The sequence below is a fragment of the Nomascus leucogenys genome, unplaced genomic scaffold, assembly GCF_006542625.1.
Source record: "Nomascus leucogenys isolate Asia unplaced genomic scaffold, Asia_NLE_v1 001171F_50904_qpd_obj, whole genome shotgun sequence".
Lineage (NCBI taxonomy): Eukaryota > Metazoa > Chordata > Mammalia > Primates > Hylobatidae > Nomascus > Nomascus leucogenys.
Window position 1 is genome coordinate 10,635 of NW_022095830.1, and position 22,198 is coordinate 32,832.

The window sequence follows — 22,198 nt, forward strand, 5'->3', positions numbered from 1 at the left end:
CCTTACCGTCCAAAGTGATTTATAGGTTTATTGCAATATTTATCAAAATTCCAATGTCGTTCTTCACAGAAATAGAAAAAACAAGTTCAAAATTTATATGGAACCACAAAAGACCCTGAATAGCTAAAGGACTCTTGAGCAATAAGAACAAAGCTGAAGGCCTCACAATCTGATTTCAAAATGTATTAGAGGAAAAGAACAAAAGAAGGAAGAAGAGGGTAGAGGAGAAGTGCAGCAAGGGTGGAGGGAGGTGCCCGCGCTGTGTCGGAGGAGCAGGAGGAGTATGGACAGGAGAAGCCTCCTGGGTGGCATGGAGCTCTTGCTCCTCTAGGCACTGCCCAGCCCCCTGTCAGCCAGGGCTGAACCTCCACAGGATAAGGAAGCCTGTGTATGTACCAACAAACAAAGCTACATCTGTGACAAAACAGGACACTGCTGTGGGCAGTCTCAGTGTCATAACTACTACTATGAACATTGGTGGTTCTGGCTGGTGTGGACCATCACCATCCTCCTGAGCTGCTGCTGCGTCTGCCACCACAGCCAAGCACAGCCCTCAAGTAGAGCAGCAGCAACATGAAATCAACCTGACTGCCTATGCAGAAGCCCACAGTTACTCAGTGCTTCCATCTTATTTCACCAAACTATGTATTACCTTCTTATGAGGAAGTGGTGAAGTAACCTCCACCTCCTCCCCTCCCATACAGTGCCTTCCAGCTACAGCAGCAGCAGCAGCAGCTGCTGCCTTCACAGTGTGGCACTGCAGGTGACGCTGTGGGAGACACTTGGAAGAGTGGCCACTAGTCTGGGCCCAGCAGAAGCAGCACAAGACCCCAAGCATCACTGACCCTAACCCCTCCGACCTACCAGCTGACCGAGAAACAGCCAGTCACCAAAGCCCCAGGAGTGGAACCCAGTGGATCTGTGGCCGGCCTGGGAAGCTGGACCCAGGGGCCTTCCTGGACAAGGATTCAGAATGTAAGGAGGAGCCGCTGAGAGATGACCACTCTCATATGGCAGCACACCTCCAGATCCCCCTTCCCTTCTCTCCCCTGGCAACTTGACAACCCTCTACTGGCCCAGAGTGGAGACTTGAAAAGCCCACCCCATCCAGGACCAGGCAGTGGAGAGGGGAGGGGAGGAACCAGACAACACACTCACACATGCACACAGTGACACATCTGCACACACACACTAACATGTACACTCTTACCTGCTCACACATGTACACACACACACAGCTACCTACCTGGCTGACAGCTTGAACAGGAGGTAGGTCAGGCCAGTCAGCAGGAGAAAGATGGACACAGCGCCAAAGGTGTTGCCTGGCCGCCCCCAGGGTGGGATCAGAGTGCCCGTGGGCAGGAAGGGCCCAGGGCTGTGAGCAGCCTCAGTGCCAGGAGGCTCCCCCAAAACCCACCTGGCAAAAGTGCACCCTTTAGTGCCCTGGGCCAAAGTGGAAGGTTTGTGATGGGCCTTGGCGGCTTGTGTCACCTGCTGAAGGACCTTGTGTGAGCCACACTCCTGGGCCTCACTCTTCCCATCTGCCACACAGTGGGTCATAAGTTCCCTGGGCTGTCTCAGCACTGCAGTGTGCAAGGGTCAGCCCAGCCCTCATTAAGGACACTGAGGTCATGTCCAGCCTCCAGGCAGGAGCACCAACCCTGGTGTGCAGCCCTGCCACCCTCACTCCTAACAGGAGCCACTGACTACGGGTTCCCAGGAAGCCCCAGAGTTGGCAGGTGTTTGTTTCCTCCATACAGAGCTCAGAGCTTCAGAGGAAGGGGGTCAACTGGGGCATGGCTGCCTCAGGGAGCGGCTTCCAGGAGGCTGAAAGGGTGCGGGGGTGAGGTGATCAGGGGAGAGGACGCCCAGCCCAGACTCTGGAAGTGCAGCAGCCACAGCAGCGCCCACCTTGTCTCTGGGGAGCCTGGAAACACACAGCCTGGCTCCACTTGCTCCACTGGCCTGTGTAACGCTGTTCCTGTGCCACATCATCCTCCAGTGTGGCCATCTGGACACGCAGCCTGGCCTCATGGATAAAGCCAGGATCCAGCTCAAAGGCTCCAAGTATGAGCCAGGTCACCCCAATAATGTGATCCCTGTGCTGGGCCCGCTGTGGGGGTGGGGACAGTTGGCAGGTGCTGAAGGTGGGGCTGGGTCCCTCTCGAGAATACACACACGCACACGCTCACACAGCACACACAGGAACACATCTGTGCTCACACAAACACACTCACCACGTTCACGTGCACACACAGAGAGAAGGCACACTCACACTCACACACAGACACAGCTGCGTTTGCCCACAAATACACATATGCACACACAGGCAAACATGTCTACAGGCACACTTTCACACTCATCACACTTGCATGCACACTCACAAACACAAGTGTGTGCACAGAAGGAACTCACCGCACATACACACTCATACCCGTAGGCATGCCCATGTGCACACGCACGTGTACAACCACGTGGCACACACTCGTGTACACTTACAAACACAAACAGGGGCACACTTACATGTGCACACACATAAACACAGGCACACTCACCCTACTCACATACACACATGAAGCACACACGTGCATCTCAGCATGTGTGCACGCACACACCTGGCTCTAGCTCCTCCCCTCCTCTTCACTCCAAGTTGACCTCTCCTTATTTAGGGTGGGGAGTCTGCCCTGGACTGCTGCTCCCAGGAGAGAGGCCCCCAGGGGAACCCAGCCAAAGCGTTACCTCCCAGGCCTCTTCCTGCCTCTCGAAGGCCAGGTCATAGCTGAGAAGTGTGGTCATCAGCTCCAAGGCAGGACTGATGCTCCAGGTCAGGACGCGGCGGCCAGAGCCGACGTTGCTTCTGCAACTCAGAGTGGGTCCAGCTTCACTGGAACAGAGTGAATCTACGTAAGGCTGAAGCCCCATGGGTCTGGGTGTGTCAGTCAGAACACCCAACACCGGGGATCTGGAAGATTCCCAAGGGGCATGGTCAAGGCCCTCTCAGACCAGGCACCTCACTGGGAGAGACGGGTCCAGAAAAGCCCCAGGTGGGATGGGACAGCAATGACTTCCTCTGGCCTCTACAGCTAGACTAGGCGGTTTCTAAATCTTGCTTTCCCTTTCCTTCACAGTCTGCTGCTGGAAGTTCTTCCCAGCATCTTATTGGAGTCCTTCCTGGTATGACTGAAATGCATTTACATGACTCAATGCCAGCCCCTGCCCCAACTAGCAGCCCTGCATCTTTATTTTCTACAAACCCTGCCCCTGCAGTAACCATGTGGGCCCTCCCCTCCCAGGGGCCAAGCCTGCCCCCAGCCCTGGATCTCACTTGGATGGGACTGAGAACACTCACTGGGCCACAGGGGTCACAGGCTGCAGGGCCCTACGCCCAGCACCCAAGCAGCCAGGATGTTCTTGCCAAAGGGCTCTGCCCCAGGCCTATAGCCGCTGTTCACCGTGTCTCTGGGGCAGGTACTTCGGGTCCACCAGGCTGACCTGCTCCCTCCCAGACACACATTTGGAAAGTGATGGTGAAATTTTCGGATGGCACGAGCACTGCCTCGGGCAGCAGCACAACCATGCACTCACTGCCCCATAACATGCACTTACGTGTGCCACCAGGAGCCTGGTTGCTGGAAAGGGCAAGTGTCAGCACCACGGGGCTGCTACACTATCCTGGCATATCTGCTGCAATTCTGGGGACCTCACCCTCATCCCTGTGCAGGTAGGCATGGCCCTCCATGCTCACCTGGTGAAGAGGAGCCTGGGGCTGGATCTCTGGCCCAGCTCTGGGGCAGACCAGTGGCAATCGATCCTGAGAATGTTGTTGGTGAGGCTAACCCTAACCATAGGCTGAGCCTGATGGCTTCCGACTGTATTCCCAGCACTTTCGTAGGCTCAAGTGAGCAGATTGCTTGAGGCCAGGAGTTTAAGACCAGCCTAGTCAACACCAGGTAAACCCCCATCTCTACTAAACGATGGCCAGGAGCAGTGGCTCATACCTGTAATCACAAGACTTTGGCATCCCAGCTGGATGGATCAAGAAGTCAGGAGTTTGAGACCAGCCTATTAGCATGGTGAAACCCTGTCTCTACTAAAAATACAAAAAATTAGCCAGGCATAGTTGTGCATGCCTGTTATCCCAGCTACTCAGGAGGCTGAGGCAAGAGAATCACTTAAACCCAGGAGGCAGATGCAGGTTGCAGTGAGCCAAGATCACACCACTGCACTACAGCCTGGGCGACAGAGCAAGACTCTGTTTCCAAAAAAAAAAAAAATTGGCCGGGCATGGTGGCTGACACCTGTAATCCCAGCACTTTGGGAGGCTGAAGTGGGCGGATCACCTGAGGTCAGGAGTTCGAGACCAGGCTAGCCAATATGGTGAAACCCCGTCTCTTCTAAAAATACAAAAATTAGCCAGGTGTGGTGGCAGGTGCTTGTAATCACAGCTAAACGGGAGGCTGAGACAGGAGAATCACTTGAACCTGGGAGGCAGAGGTTGCAGTGAGCCAAGATCATGCCATTGCACTCCAGCCTGGCTGACAAGACGGAAATTCCATCTAAAAAAAAAAAAATTAGGCGTGGTGGCACGCACCTGTGGTCCGAGCTACTTGGGAGGCTGAGGCATGAGAATCTTCTGAAACCGGGAGGTGGAGGTTGCAGTGAGCTGAGACTGTGCCACTGCACTCCACCCTGGGCAACAGTGTGAGAACCTGTCTCAAGAAAAAAAAGAAAAGCACTAATACTTACTGTTGGCAAAGGCTACAGGCACGCTCTTGCTAACCCTAAGCCCTGACTCTGACCTTGACCTCATCATAATCTTCCCCGCAATCCCTCGGGTATGTTTCCTTTCTGCTAATTTTTATCTTCTAAACTTCTAACCCTTAATACTCTAAATACTAAGCCAACCATACACAATCCCATCCCCAATTTAATACTAAATTAAACTAGGACTTGACATCACAAGAACAGAAAGGTACACATCACTGTCTAGTATAATTATTCAATTAATAATGCTCAAGAGGCTGAGTGCAGTGGCTGACGGCTGTAATCCCAGCACTTTGGGAGGCAAAGGTGGGCGGATCACCTGAGGTCAGGAGTTCGAAACCAGCCTGGCCAACATGGGGAAACTCTGTCTCTACTAAAAATACAAAAATTAGCCAGATATGATGGTGTGCGCCTGTAATCCCAGCTACTTGGGAGGCTGAGGCAGGAGAATCGCTTGAACCTGGGAGACGAAAGTTGCAGTGAGCTGAGACTAAGCCATTACAACCAAACCTGGGTGACAAGAGTGAAACTCCGTCTCAAAAAATAAAAAATAAATAAAAAAAAATGCTCAAGAAAATAACTGTAATTTCATACTAGCACGTATTTAAAGGATTACACAACATGATCACTAAATCCTTTTCTCAGAAAATAAACCAGGTTTTGCAAACTGAAACTGAAATAACATCCAATAAACAGAATAAAGAAGAAACCCACATACTAATTTCAATAGATGCAGGAAGTACTTTCAACAAAGTCAACACCACTTCATCATAAAAACACCCAACAAACAAAGGACAGGAATTTACTTTTTTTATTTTGAGATAGTTTTGCTCTTGTTGCCCAGGCTGGAGTGCAATGGCACAGGCTCACTGCAACCTCTGCCTCCCAGGTTCAAGCAATTCTCCTGCCTCAGCCTCTCAAGTAGCTGGGATTACAGGCATGCGCCACCACGCCCGGCTAATTTTTGTATGATTAGTAGAGATGGGGTTTCTCTATGTTGGTCAGGCTAGTCTCAAACTCCCAACCTCAGGTGATCCATCCGCCCTGGCCTCCCAAAGTGCTGGGATTACAGGCATGACCCACAGCGCCCAGCCGGGATAGGAATTTTCTAAACACAACAATCGGCCTTCAACACCATCTCCATTGTCAGGGCCCAGTGCTTTATGTAGGGACCAGCCCCACAGGGTTGGTGGGTCTCTCCCTGTGTGCGGCAACGAGAGAGTGTAGAAATAAAGACACAAGACAAAGAGATAAAAGAAAAGGCAGCTGGGCCCGGGGGACCACTACCACCAATGCACGGAGACCGGTAGTGGCCCCGAATGCCTGGCTGCGCTGTTGTTTATTGGATACAAAGCAAAAGGGGCAGGATAAAGAGTGTGAGTCATCTCCAGTGATAGGTAAGGTCACGTAGGTCACGTGTCCACTGGACAGGGGGCCCTTCCCTGCCTGGCATCCGAGGCAGAGAGAGAGAGAGAAGACAAAGAGAAAGACAGCTTACGCCATTATTTCTACATATCAGAGACTATTAGTACTTTCACTAATTTTCTACTGCTATCTAGAAGGCAGGGCTAGGTGTACAGGATGGAACATGAAGGCAGAATAGGAGCATGACCACTGAAGCACAGCATCACAGGGAGACGGTTAGGCCTCCGGATAACTGCAGGAAAGCCTGACTGGTGTCAGGCCCTCCACAAGAGGTGGAGGAGCAGAGTCTTCTCTACACTCCCCCGGGGAAAAGGAGACTCCCTTTCCCAGTCTGCTAAGTAGCGGGTGTTGTTCCGTGACACTGAGGCTACCGCCAGACCACGGTCCGCCTGGCAACAGGCATCTTCCCAGATGCTGGCGTCACCACTAGACCAAGGAGCCCTCTGGTGGCCCTGTCTGGGCATAACAGAAGGCTCGCACTCCTGTCTTCTGGTCACACCTCACTATGTCCCCTCAGCTCCTATCTCTCTATGGCCTGGTTTTTCCTAGGTTATGATTATAGAGCAAGGATTATTATAATATTGGGATAAAGAGTAATTGCTACAAACTAATTAATGATATTCATATATAATCATATCCAAGATCTATATCTGGTATGACTATCATTGTTTTATATTTTATTATGCTGGAACAGCTCCTGTCCTAGGTCTCTTGCCTCGGTGCCTGGGTGGCTTGCCGCCCACAGCTTTACTCCTAAGATCAGGACCAAGGCACCAATGCTCATTTTCATCACTGTATTCAACACTGTGCAGGAAGTTCCATCCACAACAAATAGGAGAGAAAAAGAACTAAAGAGCACTCATATGTGAAAGGAAACAGCAAAACTGGAGACTCACAGATCAATGATCTATCTTATGTACAGAAAATCATGAGGAACCGCCAAAATATTATTAAAACTAGTAAATAAATTCAGCAAAGTTACAACACAAAACGTCAATACACAGTAATCTGCTGTATTTCTAGACACTAGCAACAAACAACATGAGAACGTAATTATGAAAAAATTCCAATCTAAGGGTGGTGGCTCACACCTGTAATCCCAGCACTTTGAGAGGCTGAGGTGGGAGGATCTTTTGAACCCAGAAGTTTCAGGCCAGTCCGGGCAACACAGGGAAACCCTCTTTCTACAAATAACTTAAAAATTAGCTAGGTGTGGTGGTGCACGTCTGTAGTTCTAGTCACTCAGGAGATGGAGGACGGAGGATTGCTTGAGCCCAGGAGGTTGAGGCTGCAATAAGCTACGTTGGCACCACTGCACTCCAATCTGGGCAACAGGGCAAAACCATGCCCTGAGAAAAAAAGAAAAGAAAAAGAAATTCCATTTTTAAAAATCAACAGGCTGGACATGGTAGCTGACACCTGTAATCCCAATGGTTTGGGAGACAAACAGGGGAGTATCACTTGAGGCCAGGTGTTTGAGGCCAGCCCGGGCACGAGGGCAAGACCCTACCTGTACAAAAAACAAAAAAAATTAGCCAGGTGTGGTGGTGCACACCTGCAGTCCCAGCGACTTGGGAGATTTGAGGTGGGAGAATTGCTTGAGCCCAGGAAATAGAGGTTGTAGCGAGTCACGATTGTGCCACTGCACTCCAGCCTGGGAGACACAGTGAGGCCCTGTCTCAAATAATAAAACAATTGCTCATAGAAGCACGGGTTTATTTCTGGACTCAAAATTCAGTTCCATTGATCTATTCCATTGATGGTGCCAAAATCATGTTGTTTTTATTACTGTTGCTTTGTAGTAAGATTTGAAATTTGGAAATGTGATCCTCTGAGTTGGTTTTTTTGACACTATGTTGGCTATTCTGCATCCCTTGAAATTTCATATAAATGATAGGATCAGCTTGTGAATTTCTGCCAAAAGGACTTTGGTATTTTAACATGAATCACAAGGAATCTGCTGATGCCTTTGTGTAGTACTGCCACCTTAAGAATTATTAAGTCTTCCAGTTTATTAACACGAGGTGTCTTTACATTTATGTATGCTTTCTTGAATTTATTCCAGCAACATTTTGGAATTTTCCATCAACGAGGTTTTTTTCCCCCAAAACAGAGTCTCGCTCTGTCACCCAGAGTGGAGTGCAGTGGTGCGATCTCAGCTCACTGCAACCTCCACCTCCCAGGTTCAAGAGATTCTCCTGCGTCAGCCTCCCGAGTAGCTGGGTTTACAGGCATGCACCACCACGCCTGGCTAATTTTTTGTATTTTTAGTAGAGATGGGGTTTCACCGTGTTAGCCACGATGGTCTCAATCTCCTGCCCTCGTGATCCGCCCGCCTCGGCCTCCCAAAGCGCTGGGATTACAGGGGTGAGCCACCACGCCTGGCCTCATGTACAAGTCTTGTACCTTGGTTAAATTTATTCCAAATAATATTATTACCGTTGATTGCTTCTTGAGAGAGTCTCACACTGTTGCCCAGGCTGGAATGCTATGGCACAATCCTAGCCCTGCAGCCTCAATCTCCTAGACTCAAAATATCCTCCCACCTCAGCCTCTAGAGTAGCTGGAACTTACATATGTGTGCCACCACAACCAGTTAACTTTTTAATATTTTTGTAGAGACAGTGTCTGGCTATGTTGCCCAGCTTTCATTCTAAAATGCTAAAAAATATATAAAATTTTAGCCATGAATCAGGCATAAATATTGTGATGGTTAATTTTATGTGTCAACTTTACTAGATTAAGGGATACGCAGAGAGCTGTTAAAGCACTATGTCTGGGTATGACTGTGAAGACGTTTTCAGAAGAGGTGTCACACTGGTATAACATATCGTGGCATATCGTAACACTGATATGATACCCACAAGACTGCTGTGACGTTCGCAATGCAGATGATACCTGCAAGACTCTGCTATGACACCCTTAGGACTGATGTGAAGCCTGCAAGATTCATGACACTCCTAAGACTCACATGACACCCTTAATAATGATATGACACCCGTAAGGCTGATATGATGCCCATAAGACTGATGGGACACGGGCAATACTGATATATGACACCCGCAATACTGATGACACCCACAATACTCTATGACACCCCTAAGACTCACACGACACCTGTAATACTGATACGACAGCCGCAATACTGATATGACAGCAGGGCACTTGGTACACAGCTTCCACTGACCTGGATTTGGATTGGGTTTGGCCTCTATAATGAAGTTTGATGTCTCTGCTTTACTAACATGGTATTAATGTGGTTGTTTATAATTTACAGTAATTTCCTTTTTCTAGGAATCTTGCAATAGCAGTGTAAAGTGTAACTTATCCCTTCTCTTAGATTCCCCAGCAGTTGCAGCAACTCCACAAAAAATACTTCAATGTATTTTACCAAAGCAAAGACAGCCTAAATTTTTTTTTAATTTAGAGAAAAAAAAAAGCAGCTGGGCGTGGTGGCTCAGGCCTGCCTGCAATCCCAGCACTTTGGGAGGCCGAGGCGGGTGGATCACTTCAGGTCAGGAGTTTGAGACCAGCCTGGCCAACATGGTGAAACCCCATCTCTGCGAAAAATACTAAATTAACTGGGCGTGGTGGTGCAGGCCTGTAAACCCATCTACTCGGGAGGCTGAGGCAGGAGAATCACTTGCACCCAGGAGGCGAAGGTTGTGGTGAGCCAAGATCGCACCACTGCACTCCAGCCTGGGCAACAGAGCAAAACTCTGTCTCAAAAAAAAAAAAAGAAAAAAGAAGATGGCCAGTAGACAAAACTCAACTGATTTTCTTTCTTTTCTTTTTAAGAGACAGGATCTCACTCTGTCACCCAGACTGGAGTGCAGTGGCCTGAGCATGATAATGTGCTATTTTCCATTTTCCTGTGATGTTTCCACTGTGTTAACAAATGAGCCTTAAAACACCGAGCAATGGCCGAGCACAGTGGCTCAAGCCTGTGATCCCAGCACTTCCGGAGGCCAAGGCAGGTGGGTCGCCTGAGGTCAGGAGTTCGAGACCAGCCTGGCCAACATAGTGGAACCCCATCTCTACTAAAAATACAAAAAAGTCCACATTATCAATTTTTGTTCTTTTATGGACTAGCTTTTGCTATTGTATCTAAAAATTTATCACCAACCCTAATCCATGCAGGTTTTCTTCTATAACTTTTATATTTCATATTTGGAAATTTAAGTCTATAGATTATCTTGAGTGACTTTTTGGTTGACCCATGAGGTTTGTGTCTTTGTCCATTCCCCCACTGTGGTTTCTGTTGTTCTGTCACCACTTGCAGAACAGACTTTTCTTTCCCCATTGAATTGCGTTTCCCCATGACAAAACCAGTTAACTGTATTTACTCGGGTCTTTTGGGTTCTCTATTGTGTTCCATTTGTCATTTTGCTTGTTCCTTCACCAATATCAGTCTTCATTACTTTAGCTTTGTGGTAAAGCTAACAATAGTAAGTTATTGTTCCTAAACGAGGAATATGTCTGCATTTATTTATATTTTTTTATTCCTCTCAACCATGATTCAGTTTCCTGAATGCATATTTGTATGTCTTTTGTTAGATTTTTACTCAGTGAATTGAAATTTTGAAGAATATCATTTGCAATAGAACACCCAAAATTTAATTCATTAAGTTCAAATTATTCCTATACATTATTGCTGATATAAAAAAATCAGCTAGGCCAGGCTCGGTGGCTCACGCCTGTAATCCCAGCACTTTGGGAGGCTGAGGCGGGCGGATCACAAGGTCAGGAAATCGAGACCATCCTAGTGAACACGGTGAAACCCCATCTCTACTAAAAATACAAAAAAATAGCCAGGCGTGGTGGCGGGCGCCTGTAGTCCCAGCTACTCGGGAGGCTGAGGCAGGAGAATGGCGTGAACCTGGGAGGCGGAGCTTGCAGTGGGCCAAGATCGCGCCACTGCACTCCAGCCTGGGTGACAGAGGGAGAGTCCATCTCAAAAAAAGAAAAAAAAAGGGCTTTTCTTATATGGCATTTTTACGTTGAGGTGATTTCCTTCTATTCCTAGTTTGTTCAGTGTGTTTGTCATGACAGGTCAATTTACATTTTAAAAATTAAGGTAATAGACACCTTATTCAGTATACCTTTATAGGTAGGATGAAACAAAGATGAAGTTTTATCTATTTTTTTAAATCTTAAGAAAATAAGCAATGCCCCCAATAGAAGCATAGGCCTTAATGATACTTCAGAAAACATTTCCAAATCACCCTTGGATAATACTTGGAATCATCACTCTCTGATTCAGAATTCTCTGTCTCTGATGAGAAACTCCAGAGTTAGACCGAGTACAGTGGCTCACGCCTGTAATCTCAGCACTTTGGGAGTCCGAGGCAGGTGGATCACCTGAGGTCAGGAGTTCGAGACCAGCATCGCCAAGATGGAGAAACTCCACCTCTACTAAAAATGCAAAAATTAGCTGGGTGTGGTGCACACCTGTAGTTCCCAACAACTCACAAGGCTGAGGCAGGAGAATTGCTTGAATCGGGGAGGCGGAGGTTGCAGTGAGCGGAGATTTTGCCACTGCACTCCAGCTTGGGTGACAGAGGGAGACTCCGTATCAAAAAGAAAAAAAAAACAAAGAGAATCTCTAGAGTTTGGAAAGATTTACCAACCAAACCACTGATTTATCATCACCTTTCAATCAAATCTCCTTGGATGGCCGTCAGAGTGGAACAGAGTAAACACCAGAAGGTAAGTATTTCCCAAATACTATTGACAAGAAACCTTCCTCATAGATCCAAATACAGGTAAGAGAAGGAGAATGTACAGACTATCCTAGGAACTACTGCCTTCCTTTCCTGATCTCTTCAGCACAGTGTCTGATGTCATCATTATTTTAAGAGTTAATAAGAACAGCAACAATAATCGCTACAATGGTGTTATTTTCTCAGTATTTTCAGACTTTATTGTAAGCATTTTACATGAATAAACTTTACGTATAGTACCTATTCAACTTCACATATAGTACCTATTAAGTAGATGCTATAACTATAGCCATTTTACAGATGAGAAAACTGAGGTATAAAAATGTTCAGTTATATCCCTGGGATCACATTCAGTGTTGGTGCAGTCTAACCCAAAACTCCTTCTCTAAAGCACTTACAAGATCATTAAAAGTTTCATAGTTTTATAAAGTGTATGCTGTCTTACCCATATGTCTTTACATCATTTGTCCAATTGATTTTTCAACCTCAGTTTTTCCCTGTTGTAGTAAAGTGAGATTTGCACTAAAACACTCTGATTAAGGGAAACTTCCAAGTAAATAGACAATTCATACTGTGGATGGTCCCAGAAGGAGATAGGGTCCCTACCCTCATAAGGGACCCATTCTGATCAGAGGAAGCAGCTTCCAGCCATGAGGAGTTTCAGGTTCGAAGACTGAAAAACAACAAATAAGAAGATGGTTTAGGACTTCATATAGGTTACATCCTATTAAGTAAAAATATATTCTTCTGGAACCAATTTCCAATGCTCATTCCTGTAAAAGGCAGTAACAGCTCCTTCCTCTGGGCTCCAATTAGGGAACTGTCATGTTGTTTGGAATTATATGTTTAGCCTGCCTGCTGCCTCTTCATTGTGAGCTCTTCAGGAGTCTAGTCCATACCTGATGCTTCTCAGAACTCCCAAGCCCAGCTCAGGGCCTCTGAGAGCCTCCTGAGTGTTTTCTGAATGACTGATTCCAAGTTTATGAATTAAACTATAAATAACAGGGTCAAGGAATGCTGAAAATATCCTTGAGTTAGAGTTCAACTGTACAGATCTATCAGGACTATGAGATAACTTTCGTTTCTTATTTTTCTGCAGGGGCAGGGGGTGGTTTGAGACAGGGTCTGGCTCTTGCGCCCAGGCTGGAGTGCAATCGCTCAATCTCAGCTCACTGCAGCCTCCATCTCCTAGCTTAGTGTGATCCTCCTGCTCAGCCTCCTGAGTACCTGGGACCACAGGGTTAGGGTTAGGGTTAGGGTTAGGGTTAGGGTTAGCATGCACCACCATGCCCGGCTAATTTTTATGTGTTTTGTACAGGCAGGGTTTTACCATGTAGCTCAGGCTGGTCTTGACCTCCTGGGCTCAAGCCATCCTCCTGCCTTGGCCTCCCAAAGTACTGGGATTGCAGATGTCAGCCACCACACCCAGTCTGTGAGAAAAATTATTTTTTTCTTCTGTTTTCTTTTTCTTTTTTTTTTTTTTTGAGACAGTTTCACTCTTGTTACCCAGGCTGGAGTGCAGTGGCGCAATCTCGGCTCACTGCAACCTCCACCTCCTGGGTTCAAGTTGTTCTCCTGCCTCAGCCTCCTGAGTAGCTGGGATTACAGGCACCCGCCACCACACCTGGCTAGTTTTTTGTATTTTTTGTAGAGACGGGGTTGGCCAGACTGGTCTCAAACTCCTGACCTCAGGTGATCTGCCTGCCTCGGCCTCCCAAAGTGCTGGTATTACAGGTATGAGCCACTGCACCTGGTGAGAAAAATTATTAATCTCACATTCATACTGTATCAAGTAGCTCTAAAAACACTTTGAAGAACATTATTATCTTTCATGTTCACTACAATATTAAGAATTAGCACCAGGGGCAGTGGCTCACACCTGTAATCCCAGCACTTTGAGAGGCAGAGGTGGGCAGATTACCTGAGGTCAGGAGTTTGAGACCGGACTGGCCAACATGGTGAAACCCCATCTCTACTAAAACTATAAAAATCAGCTGGGCATGGTAGTGGACACCTGTAATCCCAACTACTCGGGAGGCTGAAGCAGGAGAATTGCTTGAACCCAGGAGATGGAGGCTGCAGTGAGCTGAGATCGTGCCACTGCACTCCAGCTTAGGCAACAGAGTGAGACTCCCTCTCAAAAAAAAAAGAAAAGAATTAGCATGGGCTGGGTGTGAGGGCTCTTGCCTATCCCAGCACTTTGGGAGGCTGAGGTGGGTGGATCACCTGAGGTGAGGAGTTTGAGACCAGGCCTGGCCAACCTAGTGAAACCCCGTCTCTAATAAATATACAAAAATTAGCTGGGTGTGGTGGCACGTGCCTATAATCATAGCTTCTCGGGAGGCTGAGGTAGGAGAATCTCTTGAACCTGGGAGGTGGAGGCTGCAGTGAGCTGAAATCATGCCACTGTATTCCAGCCTAGGCAACAGAGCGAGACTCCTTTTCAAAAAAAAAAGAAAAACATGTATGCCAACTTCTGGATTGGGAAACTAAAGAGAAATTCGCTAACAATACACCCTTATTCAATTAGACAAGCAGAATTAGTACAGGAACTAACTAATCTAATTCCAAAGCCAAATATTCTTTCCAGGATATGGCAACATGCAACTTTGACTTCACTTTCTTAGTTGTCTGGATATATTTTTGCCAATCATCTCTTTGTTCTGTTCTGAACCTTACTGCCCTATTACCTCATTTTCCGGATGTGCTTTATCCCTCTGTGCTTTTCTATATTTCCCCTTCCATCAAAAGTCTACTAGTTTATGGAAGATTCCCTCCTTCTCTCTGTAAGCCCTTATCCCCTTCTTTCACAGATCTTGTTGATTCTCCAGCTAGTCTTCCCAAGTATTCTTCCTCCTTCCCTTTAACTTATATGCAATGTTTTGAGAGAAAGTTGAAGGGAAGAGCCTTAAGACATGGGTTAGAGTCCCAGATTCACTACCCACTTAGACCTTGTCTTTTCCCTCTAGTATTAGACACTCTAGGTACTTCCAAGGTTTGAACATTAACTAGAGTCATGCATATAAAAACAGTTGCAAGCTGTAAAGAACTAAAGAAATGTATATTGTCTTTTAATATGTGACTCTCACATTAAAGGGAATGCCCAAGGCATCATTCAATAATGAATCTGGTTTGAAAGAACTGTCAGGAAGCCAAATTTACTGAATACAAGTGGCTGAGAGCAGGCTCGGAAACCAGTGTCCCCTCCTGGAGAAGCAAGTACCTCTGGACAGCACTCTAGGCAAAAACTGGGTAAGAAAAAATTTGAGGGGACCTTAGTCCCTCTATGTCCTCTAGAAAGGTTGATGAGTACGGTGTACCTATGTGGGGTGGACTTTGGATAGGCCTGGGCTTAAGCTGGACTCAACTGTGAGACTAGAAGTTAGATGCAGTATTTTGTTAAAATTATTTATTTATTTGTTCGCTGAGACAGAGTCGTACTCTGTCACCCAGGTTGGAGTGCAATGGTGCGATCTCGGTTCACTGCAACCTCTGCCTCCATGAAAATAGCGATTTTCATGCCTCAGTCACTCGAGTAGCTGGGATTATAGGTGTGCGCCACCGTGCCCGGCTGATTTTTAGTAGAGACAGAGTTTCACCATGTTGACCAGGCTGGTCTCAAACTCCTGGTCTCAAGTGATCTGCTCAGCTCAGCCTCCCAAAATGCTGGGATTACAGGCTTCAGCCACCAGGCCCAGCCTTGGATACAGTATTGAATAGCATGTAAGAACATAAACTTTGAAGTCACTCACTTGGGTTATAACCCACATAGAAGCACTGGGGCCTTGGGCAAATCTTCTAAATTCTATGAGCTCCTGAATAGTAATCTATAAAATGAGACCAAGTATATATAGCTCATATATTGTTTGAAATCATTACACTAAATATAAATGAATTGATACATGTGAGATGTCCAATAAGTACCTTTCTGATAATATATATTCTTTTGTGCATTTCTACATTTCCTCTTCCATCACATGTCAACTGGTTCATAGAAGAACCCCTATAGACACTATACTTTCTTAGCGTTGTATGTCCAGGCCTTTGTTCAATGCCTAAGATGTAATGTACTCTCAAGAAATATTTTCTGAAAGAATAAATGCATGAATGAACCATTTTCTAAGTAGAAAGTTTGGGAGGTTAATGGGATAATGAGAACAGATAGAAACTAAAATTGAATAGGCATCTACAGTCAGTGTGGGTGTGGGGTCTAAGTCTCTCTGAAGCAGTAAAGAGGGGGAGACTAGAGTATGTAGAAAGGTAGATGCTAATTTGATGGTAGGAGAGTTCACATTTTCTTATGAAACAAGTACAAACACCCCAGACTCCCAATTTTACCCATCTACTCTTCTCCAACCTAGAACTCAGGAGGAAGGAGACTGAAGGAAAGATGTATAGCCTGTGAGAAAGAAAGGGTCATGCATACAAAGAGGTCAGCGAGCCGCAGGATGATGACTACCTCTGTAAGTGACTCTTTCAGCCACTCACACAGCTTGCTGTTACGTCCTGGTACAATAATTTCATCATTTGGCCCGCAAATCCTTCCCTTAATTGAATGAATTAGAGTACAGGATTGGGGCTAAATAATATGAGCGCCAAGCTCTTTCTGAAGCTCTTATATCAAGGAACATGCATTACAGCTTTCCTAATCCCTGCTTCCCTCACTTCCAGATTGTGAGATGTGTCAGAACTTCTTCACTGACAGCTGTGCTGCTCATGGGCCCCCTACGTTTGTAAAGGATAGTGCAGTGGACAAAGGGCATCCCAACCATTCAGCCCTCAGTCTGCCCCCGGGGCTGAGAATTGGGCCATCAGGCATCCCTCAGGCTGGGCTTGGAGTATGGAACGAGGCATCTGATCTGCCACTGGGTCTGCACTTTGGCCCCTATGAGGGCCGAATTACAGAAGATGAAGAGGCAGCCAACAATGGATATTCCTGGCTAGTAAGAAGAGCCTGCTGTTTCCCCTGTTCTGTCTTCCCACATCCCTTCTGTGCCTTTGGTGGGACATCACCTTCTACATGTTAGGATATAGGTAGGGGGAACATGGTTAGCTCTGTGTACTCAAGGGTCTTTGCATGAACATGGAACTCCTATTTCGAGATCAGAGGGTACATGGCAGCAGAGTGGTACAAAGACAAAGAAGTGCATCCTCCCTTGCAGAGCTTCTGTTCTGATTGGACAAACCAACTCAGATGTGTAGACGATGACTAAGGTGCATGCCATGTGGCCTCAGTTGGCAGCTGAAGCTCTGCAGGCCCAAAGGCCACTGATGACCATGGAGTAAAATAATTCTTCAGATTTTTACCCTCTAAAAAGCCTTTACCTTATTTTTTTGAAACTCAGATCACCAAGGGGAGAAACTGCTATGAGTATGTGGATGGAAAAGATAAATCCTAGGCCAACTGGATGAGGTAAGGCCAGTAGCTCTCTGAGTTTCAGAGAGAAACTTCATCTCTCACAAATCCGGATTTCCTTCCTTCTCATTATGCCTCCCTCAATGATTTTCACATCCCCTATTTCTATTTTTCTCCATACAATGCTGTTTTATACCATCAACTTTTAGAAATAAAAAATAAAAATATAGATATTATGATTTATTGGCATCAAAACACAAATATGTATGCTAGACAAAATTGAGGTACCAAGATAAACCTTGACAAGGTTAATTCATGCTTTAATTTATGTAATCCACGTTTATTAAGCACTTAGTATGTTCCAGGTTAGGAAGTGAAGTTCACTACTTGAACAGAAGTGAGCTGCAGGATGACCCAGCCCCTTTCCACAATGGGCTCTCGTTCTATCAGAGAATAGAAAAATGAATCAACTATTACTGTTCTATGTTATTGGGCCAAGAGAAAGAAACTCCTAAGTTTCTCTAGGAATGTGGAGAAGTCAGGTGAATGGCACCTGAGTGAACTGTAGGGTGATTAGAGGAAGGCCCGTCAAAGAAAGATGGACTTGGGCTGAGTGTAGAATGATGTGCGCCAATCTGGAAGCAGAGCACATGATCAAGCACCAAGTTCTGTGGTATAAAACAGAATTAATTGAGAGTTTAGAGAAGCTAGAAGTCAGTGTGTTTTGTGGCCAGTCAAGGTGGAGGTAAGTCTGGAGTTGGGCTTTGAAAAAATGGTTGATTAGGCACAGCAGGGAAGCATTCTAAGCAGGACGAGCACTGTAGTCAGAAGTGCAAGTTCATATGACATTGTGAAAGAGATGTGGGAATGAGCAGAAGTTCCCGGAGGAGTGGTGGGAGCAGTCAGCACTAGACCATGGAGGCCTAGACCAGCAGGTGATGGGCCAGACCTGGATCTGACAGATACTGGGACCTCACTGCCTCTTTTCTTTCCCTTTGCCTGCCTTGACCCCAGGTATGTGAACTGTGCCCGGGATCATGAAGAGCAGAACCTGGTGGCCTTCCAGTACCACAGGCAGATCTTCTATAGAACCTGCCAAGTCATTAGGCCAGGCTGTGAACCGCTGGTCTGGTATGGGGATGAGTACGGCCAGGAACTGGGCATCAAGTGGGGCAGCAAGTGGAAGAAAGAGCTCACGGCAGAGAGAGGTAGGCATCACTGTTACTCTTTTAAAAGGACTGGGAAGAAAGAATTATCCTAGAGAATTGTCGTGGTTGAAATCTTAAGTAGAGTAAAACACCGTCTAAAGTCTAAAATTTTACATCAGTGGCTTCCAAAATCAAAGATTCATGTTATATGTCTTGCCTTTTTGGAACAGTTTTTATATTTTTAAATCTTTGTTCTGATTTTATATTCTAAGTACTTCGTGCACAAAGTATATAACAGCATATAGTGCCGAAAGACTTAAAGACAAAAATCAAGTTCTCAAACACCTCCCAGCTCTCTCGACAAGGTAGTTTCTTCTGGCATTTCCTTGATATTTCTTAATGATACGCACATGTTGTTATTCATTCATTCATTATCTCAATTAGCTGACATGTGAATTCCTACTCTGTGCCAGACGATGTTGCAGGAAGTGTAAATACAGATTGATCAAGACAATCAAAAAAACTACTCTTGAAGAGATGACATGTGAATTAGGGAACCATATGAATACACACAGACATATGTGTAATATCAGACGGTGATTAGTGCTTTGAAGAAAATGAATCCAGAAAGAATATCTGAGATCAGTGTGAGACCTGGGATCAGCGTGAGACCTGGGGTCAGTGTGAGACCTGAGGTCAGTGTGAGACCTGGGGGTCAGTGTGAGGTGAGAGTAGAGTGTTGTAGGGGATTGTCAGGGAAAGTTTCTCTTAGGAGACAGCATTTGAGAAGTGCAAGTGCCTGTGGGCCAAGGATTCCTGGGTGCAGCCAGTGCAATGGTCCTGAGGCCAGAAAGAGTTCAGCTTCGGTTCATTTTTGGAAAATAGGCTGCCATGGGTCATCCCCTCAGAGCTGCTCCAGTTTCCAAGTGAGAGAGAATGGTGGGCAGGACGAAGGTGGGGAGCATGGCGGTAAGCCTGAGTAGGGATATATTTTGAAACAAGACTTCCTTTTTTATTTAAAATGGGCTCAGAATGAATGAAATAACTCAAACATGAATACTTGATGTGCAGCCTGAAAAAGAGCATATTCTCATTTTATGATTTGTGGAATCTGAAATAGAAGCATTCCATGCACCTAGTTAGGGCAGCAAGACCCAGAGTCCTTTAGTCAGTGGGACCTGGACCACTCTGTGTTGGCCAACCTGAACCGCACTTCCTGAGGGAAAACCAGGCACATAACAGTCCTCAATTAAATATGTGCTTTGGAATGAGGGTACTCAAATTCAGATTTGCTAACACATCTCTTTAACCACATTTGTGGATCTCCAGCCTGAGTGCCCCTAATAGATCCTTTTCCCCTCTTAGGAAGTCACTAAGGACAATCTCACCTAAGTCATCAAGTGTGTTATTTCTCAATACAATAAAATAGCTGAAGACCTCGTGTCAGCAAAAGTGCCCAGGGACCAGGGAGGGAGCATGTGGCAGAGGGTGGTCAGGGAAGGCTTTATAGGACTTTATAAGATGCAGGCGGTGTGGGGGAAAGGTCACTGCAGTTCCATCTGCGTAAGGAATGACGCTGCCCCAGATGCTGCTTGAGGTTACCCAGTCTGACTGATATGTAGAAAAGGCCCAAGATGTGGGATTTCTGGATTTTTTAAGATGTAGTGAATAACAGTGGAATGGAAAAATGGACTATAAATGTCCATTCAGCACTTGGTGGGAGAGAGCTTGCATTGTTAACATATGAAGAATGACTGGTTCTTCATTTGATCTTCATACCTTCATATGTGGTAAGGCCTGAACAAAACATCTATCCTGACCAAAAACTTCCTCTTTCAGAACCAAAGCCAGAGATCCATCCATGTCCCTCATGCTGTCTGGTGTTTACAAGTCAGAAATTTCTCAGTCAACATGTGGAATGCAATCACTCCTCTCAGAACTTCCCAGGACCATCTGCAAGAAAACTCCTCCAACGAGAGAATCCCTGCCCAGGGGATCAGAATCAGGAGCAGCAATATTCTGATTCACGCAGCTGTAATGACAAAACCAAAGGTCAAGAAATCAAAGAAAGGTCCAAACTCGAATAAAAGGATATGGCAGAGGAAGATTTCAAGGGCCTTTTCTAGCCTACCCAAAGGACAAATGGGGAGCTCTAGAGTGGGAGAAAGAATGATGGAAGAAGAGTCCAGAACAGGCCAGAAAGTGAATCCAGGGAACACAGGCAAATTATTTGTGGGGGTAGGAATCTCAAGAATTGCAAAAGTCAAATATGGAGAGTGTGGGCAAGGTTTCAGTGACAAGTCAGATGTTATCGCACACCAAGGGACACACACAGGGGGGAAGTCCTAAATCTGCAGGGAGTGTGGGTGGGGCTTTAGCCAGGAGTCACACCTCCTCATTCACCAGAGAACACACACAGGGGAGAAGCTGTATGTCTGCAGGGAGTGTGGACAGGGCTTTAGCCAGAAGTCAGACCTCCTCAGTCACCAGAGGACACACACAGGGGAGAAGCCTTATGTCCGCAGAGAGTGTGGACGGGGCTTTAGCCAGAAGTCAAACCTCCTCAGTCACCAGAGGACACATACAGAGGAGAAGCCATATGTCTGCAGGGAGTGTGGATGGGGCTTCAGCCAGAAGTCACACCTCCTCATTCACCAGAGGACACACACAGGGAAGAAGCCCTAGTCTGCAGGAAGGATGAGTAAGTCATTAGTAATAAAACCTTATCTCAATAGCCAGAAGAAGACAAACGTGATCACCACACACTTGCACACCCCCACTCCGAGGTGGCTTCAGCGGAAGTCTGCTGACCCCTTACATTCCCTGAGAGTGTAAAGAGATAGGAAATAACTAATTAAACAAATCTGCCACTTTCATGACTAGAGATGAGGAAGAAAAGGGGATAGATCTGTAAGTGTTCGGGGGACGTCAACACGTGTGGTTGTTTCCCACACTGATCCCCTCCATTTTTTGTTTGTTTTTTGCCTCCTGTTCTAATAAATTTTGTCTCCATACATATCTGAACCCCAAGTGTGTACCTCATTTTTCCCTTATCTCTGAAGGCAGGAAGAGTCCAGAAGGGCCACAGAGAACTCAAATGTTCAGGTGAAGTCTCCACAGGAATTCAACCCCCAGAAAGACATAAACTTGGAGTCCATCAGGTTTTATTATTGAAGAATTGATTCCCAAGTCCAGGAAGAGAAATGTAGGACTTTAGAGAGTCGCAGCAGGAAAGAGAGCTCCCTGGTCTCCTGGGAAGTGTGGCCTCTTCTCCTAATGGACCCTTCTCCTCTGCTGCCATACTCCCCCTTGGCTCCCCGTCTCCTCTCCTGATTTCCTCCAATCTCTGTAGCCCCAGAAGTGAACACCAGATAGGAAAACACGTATGTGTATATATGTGTTCACGTGTGCTATATGTGTTAAGCCTGCATGCATGGGTGTGGGGGTATGTGCCCTGTGTGTATGTATCTGTGTGAGTGTGGGGGTTTCAAGGGTGTGTTAGGAATAACGCTCAAAATCCTAAGGAAATTGAACACTCTGAGAGAAGAGAGACACATCCTCTCATATTGTTTTATATTGTTTTACACTCAGAAAAGGAAAGAGAAGCAAAACTAAAGGCAGGTAGCCTGGCGCCTAGGAACCAGACCTGAAACCAAGGAGCCAGACCCAAAACCAGGCCTGGGACTGCCTGACCTAAGCCTGGTAGTTAAAATTCGACCCCTGACCTAGCAATTGATGTTATCTATAGATTATAGAAAGACGTTGTGAAACTTCCCAGCCTG

General features: G+C 46.3%; 1 protein-coding gene and 2 pseudogenes across 1 annotated transcript; 2 read left to right on the forward strand and 1 right to left on the reverse strand.

Annotated features, from left to right (window-relative positions):
- Positions 1–283: 283 nt before the first annotated feature.
- Positions 284–1,061, forward strand: LOC100588591 (annotated as a pseudogene).
- Positions 1,062–1,242: 181 nt separating this feature from the next.
- LOC100588256 lies at positions 1,243–3,846 on the reverse strand (annotated as a pseudogene).
- A 5,228-nt stretch (positions 3,847–9,074) lies between these two features.
- On the forward strand, positions 9,075–21,101 carry PRDM9 (PR/SET domain 9). Its single transcript, XM_012505231.2, is given in 10 exon segments — positions 9,075–9,122; positions 11,773–11,898; positions 15,009–15,054; positions 15,057–15,164; positions 16,274–16,375; positions 16,584–16,855; positions 17,258–17,325; positions 18,283–18,476; positions 20,256–20,496; positions 20,498–21,101. Coding segments are annotated over 10 exon segments (1,809 nt in total).
- Positions 21,102–22,198: the final 1,097 nt, after the last annotated feature.